Below are 26,466 nucleotides of genomic sequence, written 5' to 3' on the forward strand. Positions count from 1 at the left end.
TTATTGTTTCAGTCGGTCACGTTTATTCATTGGAATTTCTGCCGAATCGAGCGGGAAATTTGAACTGTTCTGACAACCCCGCACTAACAACGGGAAAGCTTGGTTTGTATGCATAACGTTATTATGTGTCCAATATATTCATCAAGTCACAATTCATGAGAAACCTTAATGCATCCGCTAGCTTCTTAAAAAGAAAAAAAAAAAAACAACAACGACGAGTGGCTTCGTGAATCGCCGGAACGTCATTTCGGCAGGAAATGGAAATTTCTTTTCACACCGGCGTGTACGTGTAACATTTCCGTTGAACATTTGACCGACTGATTTATGGTCTCTCATTCCTTTTCCAGCTCTGTAATAATAGAAAAAAATAACAAACATTTCAGAAAACAATGCAAAAAAGATGAAAATCTATTTCGACAAATACCTTGGAAAAAAGAATGTCCAATATTTCAAAAATTCGACATGGTTGATGAGTTTTTCGGGGATATTTCCCCCTTTTTTTTTTCACTTTGAGTTTCCTCAACGTCGTTCAAACAGACGCATCCAGTCGTCGTAACAGTGAAGATCGACATGGCTTCTTTCAACAAAGTTAGGAGATTCGTTAGGTCATTGTTGCAAATTTCATTTCTATTGGCATTGGTTTTCCTCTTGTTCATCGCAAAGAATAGCGACCCATCTGCCGTCAGAGACTGGAGCAAATTGAGTGCTGTCAAAGCTCTAAAGAAACAAGACATCATTAACTACTTACAGTGGAGCAATTCCTCATCGTGTCGTCTGTCCAATGATTTCGGAGGTGCCATGGCTCTCTTCGGCATCGACGGACAGAAAGCCGTTTGCCTTGATACAGAGGTGCGTCCAATCAAGGGCAAGTGTTTGGTCTATTCGTTCGGCGTCAACAACGAATGGTCCTTCGAGGATACCATGGACGAATATGGATGCGAAGTATACGCTTTCGATCCGTAAGGCTGTTTTTAAAATGCTATGTTTAAAAAAAAATGAATAAATTAATGTAACATATTAAAAAGTTCTATGGAACAGTCGGACCATGACCGTGGAGACAGAATTCACTTCTATCGTTACGGATTGGGTAGCGAGAAGGTCTTGAGAAAGATAAAAGGCCAACAAGGTTGGCGTCTGCTGCCACTCTCCGATTTCTACAAGGCGATGGAGAAACGCCACGGTTCCAACAGGATCATCGATTACCTGAAAATCGACATTGAAAGCGACGAGTGGGCTGCACTACCTCAAATTCTTCAATCGGGAATGATGGACAGAGTGCGCCAGTTGGGCGTCGAGATCCATTTACCACCCAAAGGAAATGTTGACGAATTTCACAGGTTAATTGGCATCCTTCAGATCGCTGGAGAATTACGGCATGATCCGCTTCAATTCAAAGTTAAATCCATTTTCGGAACAGTGGATGGAAACTCTCCAGTCGGAGAGTTACGCGGCATACGAGCTGGCCTGGTACAACAACCGACTCCGGCGAAATCATAGTTCCTATTATTATGGATAATTGACCATCTACTTTATATCGATAAACATTAAAACTGTCGTTTTTTTTAATAAATACAATTGTACCGTGCATAAATCACAAAAGGCTTTGAAGGAAAGAATTTTCATAATAACGAAATGGTTCAAGGTTTTAGATTGAAAAATTCTAAAAATGCATTGGGGGGGATTCTGTTTCGCCCATGGACATGTAAACATGTGGAAATACAGGCAACAAACACACACACAGACATTTCAGATTTGTGTTAGCTGGGGTATTTATAGAAGGTATATGGCAATGCCATTCCAACTGATTCCTCAACAAATCGAATAGAAATTACCACATTGGAAAGATGCTATCGAACTCGTCCATTGTTTCGTATGAAGTTACTAACCTTTAAAATATTATGCATCTCTTCATCGATGGTGCATTCTGAAGGCTCCAGGCTTACTCCGTCACAACCTTCGGATGAAATTTGCTTTTTTTCTAAGTAAAAAAAAGGAAAAATTTTAAAATAAAGAAATCAAAATACGCTCGGGGATCTGTGTGTGTAGCTCAGCTGATTTGGAATTGATGTTTAAATAATTGGCCGTTGCATCAACCGACCGTAGATCAACGTGTAGTTCTCGTTTGATGTTCGTGAAAGCAGGAAGCCGTGAGTGAACATCTCTACGGAAAACAGCATCACGCTGACTTAAGTTTTAACATTCAAATCAAGGGGAGAAAAGAAATTAAAGGATTTAAAAGTCAGTGCAGGTTCTTCTTTCTAAAAAAAGTCGATTGAAGATTACCCAAGTTTTAACCAAATAAGCTTTCTCCCTGAACCGTGACCGAAAACAAAAAAGGCAGTTGCAAATCTCGTTTGATTTGGATTTTCCTAGTCAACTCTCTAAACTGAAAGTAACCGGACTTTTTTTCTTTTTGACAAATCCACCCAACCAATTTTTTATATTCCCCGATAAAGATACAAACAAAACTGAAATTCAAAAAGAAATTGTTGATGTCAAATCTTTTTTGTTGTTGTTGTGTGTGTGCGATTACAACAGGAAAGAAAGAAGCTGGCGATGCAAATGATCCGCTCGATTGCCAGAATTTCGTCTTCGTGCCCAAAACAGAAGTTAATAGCTGCTCTCGTTACAGCCTTCGCCATTGTTGTTTTGCTTTCCCGACGCGTCCCGAACGCATTTCCATTCTATCAGTGTCTATCGATGAACAGCCGGACGGACTGGAGCGCCATCGACGTCAACACAATGACGGCCAAACAAATCATGGATTACTTTCGGTGGAACAATGCATCGTCGTGTCGTTTAGCTCAATACTTTGGTGGCGTGACGTTCCTGTTTGGAATCGACGGCCAGAAGGCCGTCTGCATGGACCCGGAAATAATGCCGTTAGCCGGCAAATGTATTGTCTACTCGTTCGGTATCAACAATGATTGGTCGTTCGAGGAAATGATCGATCGTTACGGCTGTGACGTGTACGCCTTCGATCCGTCTTTGAACATGACCACTCGCCAACGCAACGACTCAAACATTCGCTACTTCCACCTGGGATTGGGTGACCACGAAGAACAATTCGATGACGGCTGGCACGTCCAAACTCTGTCCACCATTTACGATAAATTGCTAACCGAAAAACAGCACGCGTCCGACCGCTTCATTGATTACCTTAAGATAGACATCGAGGAGGATGAATGGACGGTTCTCATCGACATCCTCGATTCCGGAATGCTCGAAAAAGTCAGGCAAATGGCCGTTCGAAGTGCATCTACCGCTCGAAGGCAACATCACGGATTATCAGCGGCTGGTTGGTCTTCTCAGATCGATGGAAGAGCAGCACGGCATGGTCCGTTTCGACTCGAAAATCAACGCTTATTCAGAAGGCTCCATTAGGCATCTGTTTGGCATGGGCTACGCGGCTCACGAGATCGCCTGGTACAACCACAAGCTCCGACGGGGACTACATTATTATAACGAATGAAACGCATGTCAAATTTTTTAATGTTCAAAATGAGAAGCGGGAAAAAAAAAAATTTAGTTTATTACGTTGTTACTCGATTGTTCCCAATTTTGTTTCGTTTTTTGGTTTTTAAAATTTTAATTGGCAGCATTAAATGCGCAAAGTCCTGAAATAATGCGAGGTGTGATACCCTTGCCGATATTCTTTTTGAAAAAAAGGAATGGCTATGTGGCCTTGTTCGAGCTTTAAACGGTCGTTGGATAAGAAAGTGGAACTCGGTTATTGCGATCTTCTTCTTATTCTTATTTTTTTTAGTGCGATATCAACCATAAAAATATCGGACATGAACGATAACCAGTCTTGCAATAAAGGGACGCCGCCTAATGTGGGAATTCAAATTCTTCTACGTGACGTTTGCATTTTTGTGGTTGTCGATTTCTAAAACGAAAAAGCCCTTGAGGAGTAAGAAAACTACGTACCACACCCCAATTGCTGTGCATCCTAAAAAAAAAAAAATGGGGGTTGTTCTCTAACCCTTCCTTATCCCGTTTCTCACGGTATAACTTGTAAAATGCCCCCCCTCGAACAGTAGATTGTTTTTACTTACAATAAAGAAGAAATTGATGAATTATCCCTCGCAGGTAACAATTGAATTGAGCTGAGGTTTGAGTATCTGCCAATTTCCGACAGGTAGAGAATGAAACACACACCTGTGTCTATTGCAGCAGGTAAAAAGAGAAAACTTGGACCGTTGACTGCCATCTGTGAACGATTCAACCAATGTCTTTTTAGTTTAAAAAAAATATACATATACAGCATATTATTTATTTTGATAGACAGAAAATCATGGGGTTTACCACCTGGCGGAAGGTGATAGTCATTCAGGAAGAAACAATGGAGAGAACAACTCAAAATTAGAAAAAAAAAATCGAATGCATATTACCTGTTGTGTGTATAATAGACACTCGACGACAACAAGAAAGAAGAATTCGATTGGGTTAAAAGATAAGACGAAGTCGACAAACTTTCTCTCTGCCAGTTTGCGATTCGGATAGTCTCGATCTGTCGCTCGTTTCTCTCCGGTTGTTATTGTTGTTTTCCTTTATTTGGTGGGTATTGTTTTGCTTCCCTTTTTTGTTTGTTTTTTTTTAAACCCGTTGCCACACAGTTCATCAGTTGATCTTCTTTCGGCCAACCGGAATGTTAGACTAGAAAAGAAAGAAAACCGTTTCGAAAGACTGCGAAAAAAAATATTATTTTAAAAAACAAAAACCGCACTTGTTTCTGACCAATTGGAAACACTTCCTCTCTCGTTCCAGTAGTACTACCCTCCTCTTGTTCTCTCTCTCTCTCTTTTCCCCACCTCCATTTTCTCCTATCGAACCCTGTTGCTGGTGGACAAGGGCCGGGCTTCTTCAGTACCCGTCTCCACTTCGACGTGCGCAGCCGTGCGCTTCTCACCTGGTTCCCATCGCCTCTTTCGTGTGATTCTTTTGTTTTTTTCTCTTTTCTCCCTCGGTGTGTGTGTGTGTGTTTGTCGTGTCCTTGCGTGTGTGCGTCCTCTTCTTCTCTGAAAAGGTACGAATTTTTTTTTTTTTATAATGCCATTCGTCTAAACTCACCGTTATAGTCTCTGCGATTGCGCAAATTAGAAAATAAGAGCCGTACCTGATAGAGTTCGTCACGTATTCACGCGATATCTCGGAGGGGAAAAAAGAAAGAAATGAAATACACCAGAAAGAAAGCGAAGCAGGTCACACAAAACCTTTGCTGCTTTCTCTCAAGATCCGCATGCTGGGCCAAAGAAGGAAAATAAGAGATCGACTATACGTTCATTTGCATTTGCTCGTCTTCTTCTTGGCCGATATCGAATTGAATTTGTTTGTTTTCAACGTTCAGACATTGTCCGCCATCCTTTCGACCGTATATTCCGGTAGAAATTAGATAGTTTTTAATCAACCGAATGGCTGTGTGTGATGGCCAAGGCGACGATGTTATAAGAGAGGGGAGTACAACAGCACGGCCAGGAAAAAGTGGGTCAAGTGAAATGGAAAGCAACGACTCCCTCGCTCTTTTTTTTTTTGTCTTTCTCTATCCAAAGTTGTTTCTATTCCTTTCTACTATGTCTGCGTAGAATATCATATCGAGTTTCATTTCGGTTTTTCTTTACCTTTCCATTTAGCTCGGTTTTCTCGGTTTCCTCAGGTGTTTTCATCGTCCAGCCGATTATTTGTTAACGAAAGAGAGGTCGACCTTAATTGATACTTTGTGCGAGAAGGCGATCGTTGGGATGGTCGCCATTATTTTTCGTTGAACGGTCAACCAACCAGGTAGCTCACAAGCCACGTCAAACTGGAACCTTTCACTTTCGATTGCGCGATAGAGCCTCGCAACTGGACGTCCAAACTCTACGAGAAAGAAAAAAAAATAGGAAAGAGAGAGAGAGAAACCTTTAAATTATATGGGATATTAGGAAACAACATAATCCATCCAAACAGGTTTACTAATATATACGGTTCCAAAACGAAGGGATTCTTCCAGGGCGTTGATAGGAAATGGTTGGGACAAAATGCTTCACTCTCAGGGTCTCTCATTCAATTATAATTTCTGTAAGCGTTTCCTTTCACTTTCGCAAACCTCCAACGTTTTGCGGCAGTTAAAAATGGTATGTACTGTAGTGAGAGCTTTTAACTCTCTCGCATTGTTGCATCATCGCCTTTTGTTTCACGAAAAGAAAGAGAAAAAAGAACAAGTTGAAAAACAACATATCTATCCTAATAAACTATATCGTACCAGGGAAAGTCGGATAATTGTCTACCATATTTCGCGTTATGTAGGACGGTCACGGTCTTGCATTCGTGACGGACGCGTGTACAGATAAATTTCTCTCCGTTTGGGAAGCAGAACACCAACATCCTATTTTCTTTGACATCTTCCTTTGAAAAGATTCTTATTTGTGTCGGAAAATAATATATACTGTACGTATATATTTGTCAATTGGAGCGAAGACGTCAGGCCCCCCCTCAAGGAGTAACACACAACGCACATCAACAACTCACTCGTATCCAATCACGTTTAAACCAGAAAAGAAAAAGCCTTCGAGGAACGACGTGGAAACGGTATATATTATCGTCTTTAGGCAGAAGATCTCTCTATCAGCCTCGATAGTAAAAGCGGAGCAACGGTTTTGGAGTGATCATTGGTGTTAATACTATACGTTTACGCACAAAAAGATCATTCACTAACATTCTCGTCAGACTGACGAAATAATCGAAAAATGCGGTGCTGAGGTGATGTGAAAAAAACAAGCCGAAGATAAAAGGTTCTCAGCTAACTTGTAGGTAAAAACCCGTAATAAACGGCCAACTTTTTTTTTAGCTTCAATTGTTTCATTCAAACAAAGTGGAGTAGTAGGTGAGGAGGCAGCAACAGGTGCGCGAGAAGAGCTCAGCGGTACTTTAACCTTGCACCGGCTGCTGCGGTGTACGGTTTAAAGCACCAAGTCTTTTTGTTTTGTTTTTTTCCTGTAACCAGGAAATTTCTGAAATATCTTTATACGAGTAGCGAGCATAAAATCATCTAAAAGAAGATAAATATCAAACGTTTTATCTGTTGCCTACATCTATTGCATAGATACGCGCATATGTTATATGCGCGTTGTGTAAGAGTTCGTTAGGCCTTGTTGCGGTTTAACGCACCGTCTGTTATCCAATCATTGTCGTGTTTTTTGTTTTCACGGACGAGTTAACAAGAAAAGAACGTTCATTTAGGTAGGGAAATAATAATAAATTAGCTAATACCCTATAGGAGTATCTAGCGTATAGCAATCAAAGTCGTCATCAAGTTGTTGGTGTGTGTCTCTAAGTTGTACCTGTGCTGCAATTGTTGGCCCATTGACCTCGATCCTTATTTCTCTTCTCTCTCTCTTTTTCCTGGCGTCTCTTTTTTTTACAGAGGTGGGGCTTTTGCTACCGTCCGCTAGTTTCTCAGTGTGGCTTGATCGTCTGTCAGGTGCACAAGTGTTTCTGGGTGATACCGCAGTTCCGCGTGACGTGCAGAAAACAGAAACATGGCGAACATTCGTTGGATTATCCCCGTCATCTGCCTCATAACAAGTAATGAAATTTTAATTTGAAATTTTTAGTTTTAAAAATTGATTTTTCAAACAATGTCTGCTTGTTTTTTTATAATGGATTAGTATGGTCTTCCGTGATGGCGCAAAGACCAACGGCCAAGGCCATCAGCCCCGTTTCCAAGAACAATAAGCGCGTCGTTTGTTACTACGCTAATTGGTCGGCTTATCGTCCTGGACAGGCGAAATTCCTGCCTCAAAATATCAACCCTTACCTGTGCACTCATCTGATCTACGCTTTCGGTGGTTTCACCAACGATTTCACCCTGAGACCTTTCGACAAATGGCAAGACATCGATCAAGGTTTGTTCACACACCCCCCCATCTCTGCTATTATTCGAAATGTTGATGACTTCACTGGGGACATGTTGTTCTAAACGTTTACCTTAATAATGTGAACAGGGGGTTACGCCAAATTCAACGGTCTCAAGGCCCACAACAAGAACTTGAGGACTTTGCTGGCCATCGGTGGCTGGAACGAAGGGTCTGCTCGTTTCTCCAAACTGGTGGCTGATCCTGAGACGCGTCAGAATTTAGTCAGATCAGCTATCAAGTACCTGCGTCAACATCAATTCGACGGCCTTGATCTCGACTGGGAATATCCGGCATCTCGCGAAGGTAGCAAACCTGCAGACAGGGAGAATTACGCCCAACTTGTCAAGGTAACAACCCCACCCATGTGTCGCAATTCAGAACGAAACAAAATTCCAAGGGTCTACTCGATTAGCATATTTTAATCAATGTGCTTTGGAAATTAAAAAAAAAAAAAAACAGGAATTGAGAGACGGTTTTAACAACGAAAAAGGCAATCGAGAAAGGCTTTTGTTGACCATGGCCGTCCCGGCCGGTGTGGACACGATCGAATTGGGTTTCGACATTCGTTCGCTCAACAGGTAACGTTTCTATTTTTTGTTTTTAAATGGCAAAAGAAGAAGGGCAAAGGTTTCATTTGCTTAATTAGAGATCTGGATTTCATCAACATTTTGAGCTACGATTATCACGTCGCCACTGAACCCCAGGTCAATCACCACGCCCCGCTGCGAGCCCGCAGCAATTTCGAGGACGTCTTTGACCCCAATGAAGAGCTCAACATCGTAAGAATTGCTTTTGTGTCATCCTTAATAAGCAAAGCTAATGTCTTTCGTCACGAAAACAATTCAGGACTCCACCGTTCAGATTTACCTGCTCAACGGAGCATCGGCTGATAAACTGGTGCTGGGCATTCCGACCTACGGCAGATCGTTCCGATTGGTCAATCCCGATATGACGGAGCTCGGCAGTCCGGCAGACGGGCCAGCCGAAGCGGGCAAAGCTACGAGAGAGAAAGGTTATTTAGCCTACTACGAAATCTGCGAGAAAATCGGAGTTGAAAATTGGGCAGTCGAGAAACCCGACCCGGAAGCCGTTGGACCTTTCGCTCACAACGCGCTCGAATGGGTCGGTTACGACGACGAGGAAATGGCGGCTAAAAAGGTAACATTTCACGTTCTTTCACGGTCGGCTGGACTTGCCTCAATGTGACGTCATCTACAGGCGCAATATGTGGTAGACAATGACCTGGGCGGTATCATGTTCTGGTCGATCGATAACGATGACTTCCGAGGCCAGTGCACTGGGCGAAAGTATCCATTGATCGAGGCTGCCAAAGCCGCTCTGTACGGCCAGACTTTACCTCCCATCAGTCCGATCAACGCCATCGAAGACCGCAATTCAGACGCTAGCACATCGAGTACAATGTAAGTTCAATTTTGAATTTGAGAAAAAGATTGATTTGTTGGTCTAAATCAATTGCGTTTTCAGCGCTTTAATTCGACCGTCGTCGTTGAGACGACCGACTTCCAACAGCGATAGAACAAGAGGCCCGTCCACTACAACTAGAAGGACAACTCAGGTTGCCAATCAAGCGGATTTCAATCCATTCACCACTCCCGAACCACCGACCACCCCCGAATCGATCGTCGATTTCGAGTGCAAGGAAGAAGGTTTCTACCCGAACGCCAAAGATTGTAAGAAATACTTCTGGTGTTTAGACACGGCCGCTGGTATGGTATCCCACATCTTCACCTGTCCAGCAGGTGAGTTATTCCCGTTTGTTTTTTCCAACTCAATTCCAGCTGTTATTTAAAAAAAAGAGTCGTGTCACGTTATGTAGGTTTGCATTTCAACAAGTTCACCGACTCTTGCGATTACGCCACGAACGTCATCTGCAAAACGGGAACTAGCGCCCCAACGACCACCACCGTCAAACCGTTTTTAGCGCTATCGACGACGACGACGGCCCGACCGACAACGACCAGACGGCCAACAACTACCACAACAACAACTGCCGAACCCGAACCGCTCGATTACGTCGACGAAATTCAACCGCAGCCATTATCCAAAAACGCGGAGACCACACCCGACGAGCTGCAACAGCTTCTGCAGCTCATTACCGATTTAGGTATTCACGTGAACGCTTTTAACGCGCTATTATTATGCAAATATAAATAATAATAATGAGGGGAAAGGAAGAAAAAATTTTAACGGTTTCTAATGTGTGGTCACAGGTGGCGTTGATGCTGTGAAACAGTTGCTAGAAAAGAATACGGGGTCGGGACGCGGCCGGAAAGAGGACGGCCAATCCATCAGTCTTAGCTCGGCTCAACGCCAAGCTCTTGAAAGGGTTATCCGCCCGTCTTCAACGCGGTAAGTTTTTTTTCGCACCATTAACTAAACAAAAAAAAAAAAACAAATGCCGCGTGAAAAAGAGAATCGGTTGATTATCTTCACACGCTCGAGGCTTCTTCCTTTTTGTGTTTTAAAAACGAATCCCGCCAATTGCTGATGAATGGTTCTATTGTTTTGAAAAACAAAACAAAACAGCGAACAAAGCGAGACGGTGCAAGAAACTTCCACTCGAAAGGCCAGACCCAATTCCCCGCAATATTCGACTTTGCAAAGGAGACGGCCAGGCAATCAGACCATAAAGTACGTGTAAAAAAAACAACCGTAAATTCTTAAACCAAAAAGTTGGGGGTGGGGGCTTTACGGGTCGTAATAAAGGCTAGGAAAAATAAATGAAATTCTGTGTGTCTTACCTGATAGAATTGAAGAGGTAAAAGAAGTGGAAACGACGACAGAACGTGCCCGTCCGACCATCGTCATCCTCACTGAAGAGGCGTCCCCCACAGCTCAACCGCAAGGTAAAAATGAGGTCCTAAAACGATGTTATCAAAGTAGTTTAGTATAAACGACTGTCTTGTGACGTTGTGACTACCTACCACTTGACACAGTGTGGCGACGATCGACGTACAGGACGACCGTGTCCGATTCTGCCCATCCCGACCATTTGTCAATGACGGACAATGACGTGATGCAAGTGGCCATGTCGGGCCATTTGCTGGTCGGGTCGAAATTGACCGACGACGTAAACGACATTCCCAACCGACGATTCACGTCCACTGTAGAGGAAACATCCGTTGACGATCCATCTGTGGATTATCCATCATCAGACGGTAGTAATAATAGCCCGTCCTACGACTATCCGGCCGCTGAGGAAGAACAGACGTTTATTCCGGACGTGCCTGATGTCATTCCGGACGTGCCTGTTGTAACGCCGGACGTTGTTCCAGAGGCTGGACGCAACAGCGATCCAACTACTTCGTTGGAACAGTATTTTGATCAACAGTTTCACAATTTTCAAATGACTCGACTGCCGGCAGTCGACTGGTCTTTACGATCGGACGGTCATGACCAAACTCAGGTGGTGAGCAAAAACGACTCGACTGACCCCGCACGAAAAGACTCTTGAAATCTCATTTTCTTAGTATTTATTATCTAATTGAAAAATCATTGGAATGTACTTAAATAGGGACGAGTAGCAGCACCACGGCGTCCAGCATCTTCGACCATCCAGCGGACGCGGACCCTGCGGACATCTTTGCCTTCGACGAAGAATTAGCGCTCGATTACGTTGACACCGAATCTCCTTTCGCTTTATCCGACGCAACGACGACGACCACTACAACAACAACAACGACAACAACCACAGAGAAACCCACAACAACCACCCAACGGAGAGTAGTTTCACGACGCCGGCCGCTCAATTCCAGGGGACAATCGACGACCGTCAGGACACCAGTGACGACCAGGACTGCGGTTATTATTACGACCACGCCCACACCACGTGCTCCGATCGTCATCGCCATTCCAGCACCAATCAATCGACCTCTTGGTGAAGAATTTTCCAGACGTCCAGTGTCTCCCGTTTCGCCCCGACCCGCTGCACTTTTGAATGTCAGCCGACCGACCGTCAATCAAGATGATATTACAGGTGATGCAGAAGTGTTCCAGCAAGGAGTTCCCGTAGGCCAAAGCGTGAATGGTAACGTAGTAGAAATCGACGAAGACGGACGCGTCTTTTGTTACGACGTTGGCAATTTTGCCTATCCGGAAAATTGCGCGAAATTCGTTCACTGCGCACGAGGTCCTGGCCGAGGAGAAACCGAACCAATTAGCGGATGGGTGCACACCTGTCCACCACGTCTTTCTTTCGATCCGGTTGGAGCTATTTGCAACTGGGGCTCTCCTGTGCGTTGTCGACAAATTTAAACCTTTTTTTTTTCTACATTTAAGAAAAGAAAAAAACAAAAACAAAAAAACTACTCGTCCAGCCACATGTTTCTTTTAAGTTCTGGCTTTTTGCTATTTCCACCATTTTGTGTCGTATATGCCACTGTCATTTGTGTAAATATCAAAAGTATTCTCTTTTTCTTTTCTTTTTTTTTCTAATTTGGAAGTTTTGTTATTTACCTACTCGGCCAGACTTTCCAGGAAGATACTGAAAAAAAAAAAACTAGAAATCAATCCACCCCCTTTTTTTTTAATAAGTTTGATGCTGTCGCCCGTCCTCCATTGCTTCCCTTTTCTTTCCTCTTATTATTTTTTTTTTTTTAGAAAACAGCAATCCGGTTTCTTCCACTGGAAGAACGATCCGGAATACGATTTATTTGATTTAAAAAAAAAACTCTTTGATACTGTAAATATATACACACACACACACACACCAAACATGGCCAATGAAAAGCATCAAATAAAAACATCATTACAATCTTTCGACCATTTTTTGGTTTTCTTTTCTTTTATGTTTCAAAAGGACCAGACGAGTCAAGGTGAAACCGGTTTGGAAGCCTCTCTGTGCCCATTTCTATAGAGAAAATATTGCCTACATCATTCCGTCATCTTAATGAAATCTTATACAACGAATTCAATTGATCCTCGGGGAAGGGAGGGAACGAACAGGAATAACCTGAAGTTTTGCTTTCTGAGTCGAGAGCTGCTGCGGTTTGAAACGCGCACGCCGAGTACACACAAAAAAAAAAGAAGACTAAACATAAAATCGCGTGTTTATACGGTGGCTCCGGTCAGGCCGACCCTGAGAAAACGTAGGAAAATGAAAAAAAAAAAAAGGAAAAAATGTGCCACGTCACGAAAATGCTCGCATTGTTTGATTGTTTATTCTTTAGATTCGAGAGAGGTGCTAGAGTTCTATCTAATGTGTATATGCTGCAGTAGACAAGGTTGCCGTTCGTGCGGCACTATTTTTAGTTGGTGTAGACGTAGACGGGAATTTCACGCATTTTCACCAACCAGTCACGAGTTTGCGCATCGTTAACAATGTTTATGCAAATCAGAGCTGGCGTGCGGAAATCGGATTTTATGGCCGTGCGCGATAGTTCAAGGTGAATCACCTCGTCACTAAGACAAATACAAATGGGCGAGTGAAAGGTATATCTGTTCAACTCAAACAGCGATAAGAAATCCTATTAATAATCGATCGATATTGACAGTTGGTGTCGGCTGCAGGTTGCGTCAAAGATAAACAAAGACAAAGTATGTGGCATTAGCGAATACATGGCCCCAAACAAAAGCACGGCAAAGCCAAGTTCATAAATAAAGTTGCTGTTTCATCTTACGGATTTTCTATACCGAAAATCATAACCCGAAAAGAATTAAAAGCCGCAGGCATAAAGTTTTTGCTTTTAAAATTTATTTATTTATTTTACCTAGCGGCGGAGGCTTCTCGCCTAGCCCATTTGGGACTGTAAAGGTTCTGGCCAGAGACTATAGGAGCTCTGCTCACTACTGCTCATGCGCCGGAGCACGCACACACGCACACCGGGAGTGGTATAGTGTCTGGCATATATATATATTCCGTTTAGTACCGACAATGTTTCTCACAGTGCATTTACTCGTTGGAAACAGCTTGCTGTGTCGCCGAGAGAGCTTATCTCTCGCAATCACACACATGATCTCGTTCTTGTTGCGGTTAAACACACATCCGCGTAAGTGCGGCCTTAACCACAAATAACGTCACCCATTCGTACTCTGATCAGAAAAAAAAAAAGTCGTTATTATTTTAAGTGACATTGGTTTTTTTCAGTGTAACGTGCGACGCCGATGTGTCGGTTTCTCATCAAAGGGATACTTCCTGAAAATTGCCCGTCTGTTATCTTTTGTGCCATCACTAGGTATATGATTACTCCTTTCTGTGCATCTCAATTGTCGACGCTCGTTATGTTTTCAATCGAGAAATGTGTAACGCAGTAAGTCATTTTCTTGTTTATGACAGTCACACGTCAAATAGGACGTGCTGTCTAATCAACAGCGCTGCGTTGAACGCGATTGTTTATCAAGTTGGCTGGCTTTTCTCCGCGTGAGACCTCCCTCTTATCTATTCGTCCCCAACGGTGTTTCTCATTTGTTTCGGGCTCTCTCAATTCAACTTTCACTACACGGACAATAGCACAAAAGAAGCACAGTTTGCGATTAGAGAAGTTGAGCGTACATTTTCGAAATAAAAATAGCCAAACTGTCCGTCAGCAAGAAACAAGGCGACGTGTCAATCTGGGAGGCGGGAGGGCGTTGCTTTTTCAAGGGCAATGAGATTGGAAATTCTTGACATTATTGATGCCATTCTCTCCCGGAAAGCGTTCCATCGTCTATATTTACACAGCCCAAAGACGTCGTATAGGCCACACGCAAGTATACACCGACAGACGGTTAAGTCCTTGAATGCGACCTGTCGTACCGAGTCCTTTGTTGTCAACTTCCAAAAACCCATGTTTGAAGCAATTACGTCATTGATACGCATTTAAAGATAATAAATCTAAATATATGTACAGTATACTATAATGCAAGGCTAATCTATTCGGGATTATATAACGTCATAAGCTTGACGTAATCGTAAATTTAGCGCCATCCTTCACGATGCCACCGTGCCACACACAAAAATGTGTCGACGATGAGTGTTACGTTATGATAACCACAAGGCCGTGACTGTAAACAATACCAGACAGCTTTCCATGCGGAACCGGACTCTAACGAATGGTCAAAAGAAAACTTGTCCAGAAACACACCAACACTGTATAGATGGCGAAACATGTCAAGAAGTCTGGAAAACGAAACAAAAGAAGGAAAACAGATGGGGGAAAAGATCCCGTTTGTGAGTGACATTGCTCGTACAACAGTCTGTGTTATTATGACAGCCACCCTTGACCCATTTATGGACGGACGCCAGCTGGAAAGAGCGCAACCTGGAATTCGTTGCAGGCACAGGAAAAGACAAAACAAAATGGACAGCATTAAACCAAAAAGGGGGGAAATAACATTTGGCTGAAATGGTCAATTTTGTTAATCAAGAAGGATTTTCTTATTTAATGAGAAGATCAAAGTCTCGCAGCCTTGGCTCTTCTATGAATGTCGGAAATTGAGTTCGAAGGTCGCAAACGGTTCATTTATTCGACAGGCATGCCGGGGCTCACAGATATAAACTAGTCCAGTCACGTTTCACAGCGTAAAGCCTCTTATTTTCTCGAACCTTGTGCCCGAACAGGGGGGTTTAATGGAAAGAACCCAAGACCCCCAGACAAATGGAAGTTATACCTTTTCCGGAAACGCGGCCAGTGCCTTTTAAAAAAAAAAAACTGTAGAGGAATATGGAACCCATCTGAGCAGCTGATTTATATTTAGTCATAAGTTTCTAACTGCCGACTGTTTAGCATACGAATGGGAAAATACTGGATGCGTTCCGATCGGCAACAGACAGCGCCGGAATAGGTGCGACGGGATTTGTATATACGCAATAAGAAAGCAGGAAAAATACCCATAAGGTTTACGATGCATTCCAACGCGCAAGGGAAGTTCTGCTCGTTAAAATCTATGCCTCGAAATCCTTTTTTGGGTATAACGGCTAAAGTTATATTGCATTTCCGGCCGAGTTTGTTCATATTATTATTTTTTTACTTCTAATTGAACAAGTGTCGACATTCGTTCTCCACGAAACCACTGGTGGGTTAATCGACCACATGTTTCGCGGATGGTTGTGTAACGAGAGGAAGAAGCTCATTTGTTATCTAATAACAAATCGTTAACGGACGGGAACGGACAGACAGCCGCGGCTAAGTGTGACAAAAGGTTGTCCTTGTTCGCTATACCATTTTGGCTATATACCTTTTTATTGTGTCGACAAGAAAGCCCCCATGTATTAGACTGCACAGCAGATGTAGGCCGACGGCCAAACATCTGGCACAGACTGTATCGATTTTGTATACGCCAACTTGCCATACATGGGTGTGACTGTTTGATGTCTTTTCTGAATCAATAAGAATCGGGGGGGAAAAAAAAAGGACATATTAAAAATTGAAACCTGGTTTTCCCCACGCGGTTCGTTTAACATCCAGCGCCGTTATTCGTCGATACCAAAATATTCAATTTCGCGTTCAACATGAAACATGGAAAATCGTGAAAATAAAAATATATGTTTCATTTAATTTCTGGTTTTTCTAGGACGAAGAGATACCGTTAGTCACAGAGCATGGCGAGGTCGGATGGCGAGTTTTTTACCATTCGGATTGTATGGCTAGTGCTCGTGTTTGTAAACGCAACGTGCCAGAGCGAGCGGCGGATATATCCAGACCTATCTACTACGACTTCAGTCAGCCATTCCGCGTTCGTCAATGTCATCGGCATCAACAATTCTAGCGGTGACAGCTGGAATAAAGCTGCAAGGCCTTTTCAGTTCAATCAGCAGCGAGCGTGCCTTTGCTGTAGAAATGGATGCGATCTTCAGATGGGCAACTTGACCTGCCACAAAGTGTCACATTTCACACGCGACTATCTGGCCGATTGTTCTGCGTCCATTGTGAGCCTTAATATCGTCGAGGGTCGGTTTAAAACGATGAAAGAATCGGGACTCTTTGAAGGCGAATATCCAGCCCTGCGAAAGTTATCCATACGCAACAGCCATTTAGAACAGGCAGAACAATGGCCAGTTCCGCAGCAATTGATCGAATTGGATTTCTCCAACAATTCACGTCTCGATTTTATCGCGTGGAATGTCTTCAAGCAGTCGGTCCAGCTGGAAATATTGATTTTAGCCAACAACAAACTGGACCGCATCCCTGACGTGATATCAATGATGAACGGGAACAGTCGTTTGTCTACCCTGGAACTTTCAGGTCAGTTTGGCATCATCGCAAAGCTAGAGAACAAGGAGATCGATACGATCATTAACGTTCAAATGGCCGAGTAGTCGGTCTCTGGGCTACGTGTAATCGATCGATACATTAAAAAAAAAAGAATAATAGATCCACTTTTCACGTCGAATGTCGCCAGGTAACGAATGGGACTGCCAGGGTAATTTCCAGTGGGTACTGACCTTGCACGAACAGGGCGTGCTACTCAACGGCGATAGCTTGACGTGTCATGACGCGCAGCACAAAGAATCTTGGATCGACTTAAGCTACTCAATCATCAAAAGAGAAAAGAACAAAAAGGTAAAAAAAAAAGGACTTCATCCAGGCCGTCACCAACTGACATCTGTCCTGCATAACTGGGCAAGACGGATCACGGTTGAGTGTCAGCCAACATAAAATAGTTTTTGTGGTACACTTTTGTTTGTTTTTTGTCCCCACCGTCTGAATTTGAAAACATAAAAACGTAAACATTGTTGAACGATACGCAGACTGTGGCAGCAGAATGTCGTAGCCGGACATCGGGTTGTTATTGCGAATTCGTCAGCGCGGGCATAGGAGGCAGAGGATCTTACACGGTGCAGGTCGATTGTTCGAATAGACAGATGACGTCACTACCTGCAGAGCTCCCAAATTTTACCAACGAACTTGACGTCAGCGGGAACAACGTACGAATTTGAATTGCGGCGGGGAAAAAATAATACAAATTTAATTGGATTGTTTTTACTAAGGCAGTTGACGAGTTTAGATCAGGTGATTAAATACGGCAATCCACCGCTCAAGGTTCTCATCGCTGATTCCAACAGAATCGAATCGATCCGCAATTTATCCGGATCGGATTTCATGCGCAATTTTAGCCGATTCAGTTTGCGGCACAACTTCATCACACCCAGCGAGGTACGTTAGTCTTTTAAAAACTTGATTTTCAACACTCTAAACGCCCATCGCTCTTCCATTCAGATTCCGCTGGATGATATTGTGCAAGTTCCATTCGAGTTCCAGTTCAAGTACATTTATCTGTACAACAACTCGTGGGAATGCGATTGCAACACGGCCACAAGAGTTCGGGTCGGTTTAAGCAATTAAACATTTACGCAATTGCTAATCGTCCGTCTAATCTTTTAAATTCGTTGTGTTGTAAAATTAAGGATTGGCTATGGAAATACCGCCACGTCGTCAACGATTCGTCTCAACTACTTTGTTCGCGAGACGGTAAAAAGGTAAGCCCACAAAATAAAATGAAAAAGTCTAATCAGAAAACAAGGCCATAATAATAAAAAACTACTTTCGGATACGTACAGATTCCAGTGTTACACTTGTTGCCTAATCAAGTGTGTGACGATCCAAACTACCTGAGAAACGCCACGTCGGAAGCCGAAATGAACGAACGCAACATATCGATCCTCCATTCAATCATTTACGTGGAAGTCGCAGCCATTGCTGTTCTCGGACTCAAATTGGCCTACGATTCTTGGCACTATTTCCGTCATGGACAGTTGCCTTGGATTGCCACCAAACTGTTGTAACAATGAAAGAAAAACAAAAACAAATGGAGAGAGGAAAGAAACCAATGCTCAGAATGATGATGGTGTTTCAAATGTGTTTCAGACATTCTTCACGACGTCTAGTCGCATTGTCGTTTTCATTTGTGGTTGTTAAATGTTTACGTTGTTATTGTAAAAAAAAGAGACACACACACACAAAAAAAAGGGTGTACTCGCATATGTGCCAATTTGATCAACACATCGTCGTTTACAAAAGTTATGAACGTTTTTTCGATCTCTGCTGATTTGGACGATGCGTTTCTTGTGTGATATAATCGATTTGTGTTCCCCACCGTTTTTGTTTCGAAAATACTTGTAAATAGCCACAAATGATGTCGGTCGCCAAAATATACGTTTCCAAGTTCTATTTTTATGGCAATAGGATTATTGGATCAATTCCAATTGGATCTTTTAATGATATGAAAAAAACAAAAACAAAGTCCTATAGAAACGGCTGCTCCCCCAAGCGGAGCAACTATACACTAAGTGTAGAAAGAACTTTCTATCGTGTTGGGTTGGTCATGTGGTTATCGCGTACGACTACCATCGTGAAAGTCGTGCGTTCGGACCCCCGACTAGACAAGTCTTTCTGACGTGATGATCGCACAGTTCTGCTTCCGAGTGTAAGTGACGATAGCAACTTACCAAAACCTTCTGATCCTGAAAGACTTTTAATTTAAAATACATGCAATTTTCACGTTTGTTACTTTCCACTTTGATTACGAATTAAATTCACAGTCCCACAGCTATTGCACTACAGGCCAAAAGCTAAAACTAATTACGTAACGAATCTCATTTTTAAAAAAAAACTATTTGCATAGAGATATTTAACCACTTACCGATACGTTGTTGACATCTTCACCACGGCGAGCACTAAAGGGCCGAAAGGTAGACGAGCTTCACTTAGAAACGGTGCAATTTAGCGTAACACAGGAAGAAAAGGAAATAATCACGCTGACAGGCTCGGTTTGCGTGGGACGCGTCCAAAACTCAAAACTTTTCACATTAAGTTTTGCGTTATTCACTTGTTTGTTTTGGTTTCTTCCACCTTTCCACGAAGGATTTGGGAATACCACGTTTCGACCATCAGGTTGAATAGACGGCCAATAGATGGTGGGCTTATATGGCACACACACTTTGAATAGTGAAAAAAAAAAATTCACTGTTGCAAAAAAGTAATTTCCCTTTTACTTCTTTATCAGAACTGATAAGCACCTGGCACGCCGAATAGGGGAATTTAAGGTGTGCGCCAGCGGTAACTCTTTGTGCTAGACTGAGAGAACATTACGTCACACGTATTGGCCGACCTCGAAGAGAACTCTACTGCCAACGGCAAAAGAATAAAAAGGAGACTGTATATTACGCACTATAGCTTGCAGCTGATTAGCGAAAAGATTCCCTGGAAACAGCAATGAGCTGGCAGAAAAAAGGGAGCCTTAGAAAACGAATTCCTTTGTTTATCCCTCGGCAAAAAAAGAAAAAGATATAAATAAATTTAAAAGAGAAAGAGTGAAAGCGGAAAACGTTGTCCCCATTCAAAGTTTTTCGGACGCGATTGATGCATTTATGACGAAGGGGGAATATAAGATAGACTGTCTCTTTAGTTATCTACTGGCAAACGTCCAAATGTCTGCGTAGAGATCGCACACGAAGGATGAACTAGAACGACATCCAACTCGACAAGTTAAATTAATAGGTGGAGTAGAGGACCAACCAAAAAGGGATGGCAACAGATTCCAGATAAACGAATCCATCACGCAGGTGATACCAGAAAGAAAAACAACACGCCAGCGCGTGTTGTGGCAGCAAAAACCAACGACGCCCAAACAAAACCATAAAAAAGAGGGATCCCTATGATGAATTGATGTTGTGTTTATTCCCTACCCAAAGCACTCCATACCTTGAGAGCAAAAGGGGTAGGAATTCTAGAAGAATGGCTATGAGCACAGCAACAAGACGTAGCTGAACATCCTCGTTCATACATCATTATTACGAAAGTGATGATTCTCACTGTGTGGTGGCTCCATTCTTGTTCTAATGTGACCTGGGGGGAGGCACTGTGGGCGAGACAGAGCTAATAACATTTTTTACTTCGTGACTCGTCAACTGGTCACCTGGAACACCTACCGAACTTTCTAAAAGAATAAACCTCTTTTCCAATTGTGTGTGTGGTGTTAAACCAAACAATGAAAAGATTTTCTCGCCAATCGGAACATAAAATAGCCTCACACATTTTTGCCAAGTAAATATTTTCGATTTCACGACTTGTTCTTATACAGTCGACAAGTGTTTTCACATTTGGAGTTCTTTCCGGCTCCAAGTGACAATGTCATTTCTATCAATTCACACAGGTGAAAGATTGAAATGAAGCAATTGTGCTGGTAATCACTTGATTTCGGGTTATCTCTTCATCTCGATTTTCAATTCCTAAAATAAACGAACGAACTATACAAACTCAAATACACCTTTAATCGTTTGGATACCTCGGAATAGCGAGGGACAAGATGGATGGTGATCGATGGCTAAAACGGTCACGTGATCCGTGACAGATGACGAATTGTTCGATACCCCACCTCGTCGTTATCAGGTCGTCGTGTTGATTCCATACAGCACATGTAAAAGAAAAAGATATTGACACTTTAGTTTTTTGTTTGCACCTTTAAAAGGAGTGGCCATTTGTTTATTAAACAAACATCAAATTACTTTTCGAAAGGCAAAGAAAATGGCACAAGAGATTTTCGAAAGGAAAAATTTCACGCTTCCCCCCTCTTTAGGGTTTTCCCAGCCAAACTAAGACAATTTTTATTGCACAAGTGATATTTAAATATTATTCTGCGTTTGCCGCTTTCGTCCGGATGACAAATGGCATACACAAACTCAACAATTCCACGATGTTCACCAAAGTAGCATCGGTGTGATTGCAATAACTGTCGAAAATTCCGATGACTCGTCACGCAACCAGTTATTTTTTACTAAACGAGAGAAGGTGAAAGTTTCGCTACCTATTTCTTTTATCCTCTTCAACCGCAAAGTAGCAGAAGGTCACATGTTTCTTTCAACAAGACTCGGCTGTTTTTCGCCTTTCATTGAGAGGAAACAATTTCATCAAAATGGCTTTTCCATTAGAATTGTCAGTTTGTAAGATATCAGCATACTCGTTTCCCGTCCCACTCGTAAGTGCAATAATAAGGTCGAAGAGCGATGACCTAAAAATGCTTGTTGCAAAATTGCATATTTTTATGTTTAATTTATGGGCAGAAAATGGAAACCCGCGCGCGTCACTCTCTTCAGTATCATTCCTTTTTCCCCTTTGAAGGAAGCGCAGCTTTCCCGCATGATCGATTAGGTGTAGAACTATACTGGACAGACTATTTAATAAAATCGGACCGATATAAGCAGGAAAAATTCGCCTGAAAACTTACCAAAGAGTTTTCTCCGCCAACGTTTTCTTCTTTACTTTTTCTTTTTTCTTATATCGCCTCTTTTTATGGTCCGGCACTGAACAGGTCTCTTGTTTATTGTCGTTTGATCCGTGGGTTATGAATTGCCGGTCAAGGTTTTTTCGTTCTCTTCCCAATATTATACGTTGCTATCGTCACAATGGGTCGTGTTCGCTATGGTGAAAGGCATCGTTATTTTGCAGATGTTTCGTATACTGTACAGCGAAATCTTCTTCAGATTTTTTGGCAAGGATATTTCCATTCTATTTTTCTGCGGGACCGCTGTACAGGTGCAGACTATGACTTGACAATCTGAAACTGAAAAAAAAAAAAAAGCTCAAGGATTTGAAAATTTTCCAGTAAAAATAAGACAAAAGGGGGGGAAAAAAAATATGACATGATATATGGATTATGATTTTCGTTGTGAACGGGAAAACCGATGGTTGCTACATGCGGAAGTCTGTCAAGCGAAACCAAAACCTAGAAAGAAAAAAAAAAAAAATGGCAGATGACACGAGTCTTTGAGAATCATTGAATTTGTTTAACTTTGTTGTGATCTTGCTTTTTTCCTTACGGGGTGTCGTGACAACTGCTGGAAAACAAGAAAAGCTATTAGATATTCATGTGTGATTCGAAGGTGCTTTGGGTTACACGGTACATTTATGCAACTGTTGCTGAGCAAGGGCTAGACAAATCGACAGTGAGTTTTGCTTGGACACCAGCCCATTTTGAAAAGGGAAAAGACGATCATAAGGCTCGTGGGGATCGTAAATCAAACTTAGTTTTTTTTTTTCTCCCTACTTTTACATTGGCGGCCGGTGAAAAAAAAACATCAGAAATACCCGAAAAAAAAACAAAAGGTGAATAACATTTACGTTAAATAACCTTGGAAATCGACGAGAAAAAAAAAAGTAACATCTCCAGAGGTGAATGTAACATGCAAACCAAAAAGGATTTTGCATCTTTTTTGGCAGGAAACTCGTAAGGAAAAAGATACACTGCTTGATGTTCTTATGGTTTACGAACCCTATCCTGAAATGGAACGGATCGGTATTGTCCTTTACTCATCCAAGATTAGATGATAACCTTCTGCAATTGCGTGTTAGCCAATCAACTACCGAACATCTTTTCCAAAAACACAATGGGATATACTTTTTTTTTTTACATTGCGGCAGGAAATGCGCGACATTCCCTTCCTTGATTGATCGTCCGGCGCGGATGACATTTTATCGCCCATTCGCTATCCTATATTTAGTTGAGATTGGCAACACACTCACAAAAAGCTGCCCCATCTTTTGCGTCGACAGTTTGAGACTACACGGATTGTCGTTGGAGTCGGATATTTTTTACATTTCCCAAACTTGAAATTCTAAAAAAGCTGGAATAGCTGTTAACAGCGGAAAATGTATACATCTTCTTCAAATCCATTTCTCTTGTTTTTGTTTTTGCGTATCAAGGAATTCCCGACATTGAACGTCTGCGAGCCTTGCGAGCAACACACGAAAATGGATGTCAAGCAAAAAAAAAAAAGGAAAAAAAAGTAAGAGTGACTGGATACTTGGATAGTCACATACCGAGTACTGATGACATGCAACAATTCAAAAAGAAAAAAAAAATGCCTATAAATCTGGTGACATGACTCGACAGACGGTAACAATTCTACTCGGTTACTCGGAGATTAAAAAGAAGTTACTCACCATCAGGTATAAAGTCCATTTTCTTCGAAAGGCCAAGACGAGCTTCCAATCTGTGTCTATCAGTCCATTAGTGCGTGCATATGGCGAAACATTGACTTATTTGATTGGCTACTTGGAAAAAGAAGAAGAAAAAAAAAACAGCTTTTTAGAATGGATTACAACAAAAGTACCTCGTACGTGATCGTTTTGGACTTATTCCACTTCATGGTGGTTATTTTGTGTCTCTTGTTGAAGAGCCCAGTTGGCCTTGGATTTGTTGGTGCAGACATAATATCCGAAGAGAGAGAGGAGATGAGATACTGTATAGAAAACGCTGGATCTTCTTCGAGTCTCTATCGCCGCTGGCTCAACAGAGAGCCCAACCGGAGAAATCCGAAAAAGCTGACCCGCGCGACCAGCAAACCAGCCAACCTTACGGGCGTGTTATTGGTTGGATGGTGCATCCTTTAGACGCATACACTGCACACCTCCTACTGCAAAGGCTTGGCTATATAAAGGCACAGGATATCCACTAAAGAGACGAATAAAGACCTGAGCGTTTTTCGAATACGGTTCCTCCTGAAACATCTTCCCGCACCTCCGCCATAGTCCAACAGCTCGGCTCAAAGCTAAAAGGTAAATCAATTTCATTTAAAATTTAAGTATTAGTTAACGTCTATTAACTTTCGTTGTTGTTTTAAAGATAGATTTGAAAAAAAAAAAAATTCTTAATCATCTCACATATTGCGGCTTACCAGAAATCCAGCAAAATGATAGCCAAGCCCTTGCCGGTAAGTTAAGCAATTATTACTTGATTTCCTTGTAGTATCAACGGCTGCGTGCAATTGTTGCGTGAATCTATAAAAGTACATGTACACACACACACAAAAACGACAGATGGGCGTAGGTAATTTAGCGTCAGTTAGCGAACTATCTCGAAGTTTGTTGAGGGTTTTCACGCTCCGCCTACCGGTTGGCTAGACGGGAAGAAGCGCTGAGTCGGGCATTGGGGCGAAAGTGAAATCAACACACAGTGTTGACCTTCCCTTTCTCTTTCTTCTCTACGCTGCTGGGCGTCTGGGAAAAGATTTATCGACGTCGGGTTCCTCAATCGCAAATGTCTTCCAGCAAAGGCTGGCCGGCAGCTGCAGGGAAAAAGTTTTTCTGATCAAAATACCAAATATTTTTTTCTAACAACCATATGCCGTCCAGAAAAGGGAGGCGGGTTTTGATGTAAACATAGCCTACAGTACATTTTTCCTTTCCTCCTGGGTCTGGTAGGCCGAAAAAGTCTAGTCACGACATGGCTCCCCACGGGCCGATTCACATTGCTTTAATGTAGGGTGCGTGTTATCTTCATTGTTCATGCCTACATGATTCATGATTTCCTTACATTTCTTTTGATCACTGAATTTCTTACCAAATTTTTAAAAAATTACCTTTTGTCCTTGAAGAATACGCGGTAATTGACAGTCAATTTCGAATTTCAAGCTTTAGGGCATAGTTCCATCAGCACACCCGTAGTGACATAAATCAAATCTCAATCTCGTGTCAGGTGCCTTTTTTTTTTTGGCATCTAAGGGTTTTGCCCAGAGGACAAAAGGGACACGTAAGCCAAGACCCTTTTTTTTTTATATTGGGCTATTAAGTTCTCGAGATGTCTGTGAAAAGAAACAACTTTGTTTCATTTCACAGTTAACGTGTTGCGAAAGAGACGAGCCCAAAGAACTCGCCACTTGCGGCTTCTAGAAGATCCTTATAAGTAAAAAAACAAATTCCGTTTAAGTTTTTTGTCAGTTCCATCTGTGTCTGTTACCAAACTTGTACGGAGTTCACCACACACGATCCGTATCGGGGAGTCTGCGCTTTCCCCACTTGACAACGAAACTGTTTGTCAACCATGTCACTGGGACACAAAGAAAGTTGATAAAATTCCTGTACATCTTTCCATTTCGAGATGGGCATCAATCCGGAATTTTTACACTTCAGTTAAACAGAAAAAGGATTAGATTAACGAAATCTGAATTATTCATTGAAATTATGTTTTTGATTAGAAAAGAAATAAGAAGATAGCATTACTGTTGAAGATGTTTCTCTTTTTTTTCTTTCTTCCTCCTCCGCCGTAAGGCAATCAAGTTAACAACAGCGCCTATAAAATTGCTATCAAGGCATTCCGACCTAATGTTCGCTATAAAAATAACAAACGAATAAGGACTCCTGTGAAGAGCATCTACTTAACGAGATGCTAAAGCCAACAGAATGAAAAAAAAAAAAAAAATTAATATACCTTTTTCATTTTAAAAAGTCACGGCTGATGGGATGTCTCGTCTTCTTGATGGCGCTTTCCCTTTCCTGCAGGGTCACCCACGCAGACAGAATTTTGAGCCGCCATAGTAAGTATAACTACGTTTAGAACCGAAACGCACTAAAAGAAACGTGGAGATCCATGAAATTAACTATAAACACGGACATGTTATTTGAAATGCAAATTTTCCAGCTCGGGCTATGATGATCGACATGAGAGGCTTTCCGGATACTGAGCCCTTTGTCTGCAAAGGTGCGGGTTTCCAACGTAACGAGACTGACTGCACTCAGTTCTTCAGGTATCTAATCACACATTATAAAGAAAAAAACATTTTCAATTTGAAAGCAGAATTTTTCAAAAGGGTTTGTGTCATTTCAAATATCTTACTTTTTGATTGACGTTCCAG

The 26,466-nt window shown here is 42.1% G+C and overlaps 1 protein-coding gene, 1 long non-coding RNA gene and 1 other non-coding gene across 6 annotated transcripts in view; 2 read left to right on the forward strand and 1 right to left on the reverse strand.

Annotated features, from left to right (window-relative positions):
• LOC116926445 lies at window positions 1-26,275 on the reverse strand. The gene is made up of 23 exons (XR_006649768.1): window positions 26,043-26,275; window positions 25,835-25,943; window positions 25,572-25,738; window positions 25,195-25,510; window positions 25,009-25,124; window positions 24,726-24,900; window positions 24,308-24,613; window positions 23,947-24,249; window positions 23,777-23,884; window positions 22,062-22,671; window positions 21,123-21,998; window positions 7,969-21,066; window positions 6,245-7,910; window positions 5,956-6,167; window positions 5,622-5,859; window positions 5,120-5,245; window positions 4,730-5,021; window positions 4,395-4,659; window positions 4,059-4,213; window positions 1,887-1,978; window positions 749-1,500; window positions 425-689; window positions 1-349 (listed from the first exon to the last, which is right to left on the reverse strand). It is a non-coding gene; the product is annotated as an uncharacterized LOC116926445 (long non-coding RNA).
• Window positions 2,557-4,271, forward strand: LOC116926427. The gene has a single exon (XR_006649765.1). It is a non-coding gene; the product is annotated as an uncharacterized LOC116926427 (transcript).
• The window catches only part of LOC116926384 (mucin-3A), a 9,044-nt gene continuing 6,823 nt past the window's right edge, over window positions 24,246-26,466 (forward strand). For 3 of the 4 annotated variants that reach the window (XM_045177261.1, XM_045177263.1, XM_045177264.1), the window contains exons 1-4: window positions 24,246-24,391; window positions 24,459-24,546; window positions 26,061-26,148; window positions 26,253-26,358. In XM_045177261.1, the coding sequence (XP_045033196.1) occupies window positions 24,526-24,546; window positions 26,061-26,148; window positions 26,253-26,358 (215 nt within the window). In that variant the 5' untranslated portion in view covers window positions 24,246-24,391; window positions 24,459-24,525. The remainder of the gene's footprint in view (window positions 24,392-24,458; window positions 24,547-26,060; window positions 26,149-26,252; window positions 26,359-26,466) is intronic. The other variant, XM_045177262.1, reaches the window with a different exon arrangement.

Source organism: Daphnia magna, linkage group LG7 (genome assembly GCF_020631705.1).
Source record: "Daphnia magna isolate NIES linkage group LG7, ASM2063170v1.1, whole genome shotgun sequence".
Lineage (NCBI taxonomy): Eukaryota > Metazoa > Arthropoda > Branchiopoda > Diplostraca > Daphniidae > Daphnia > Daphnia magna.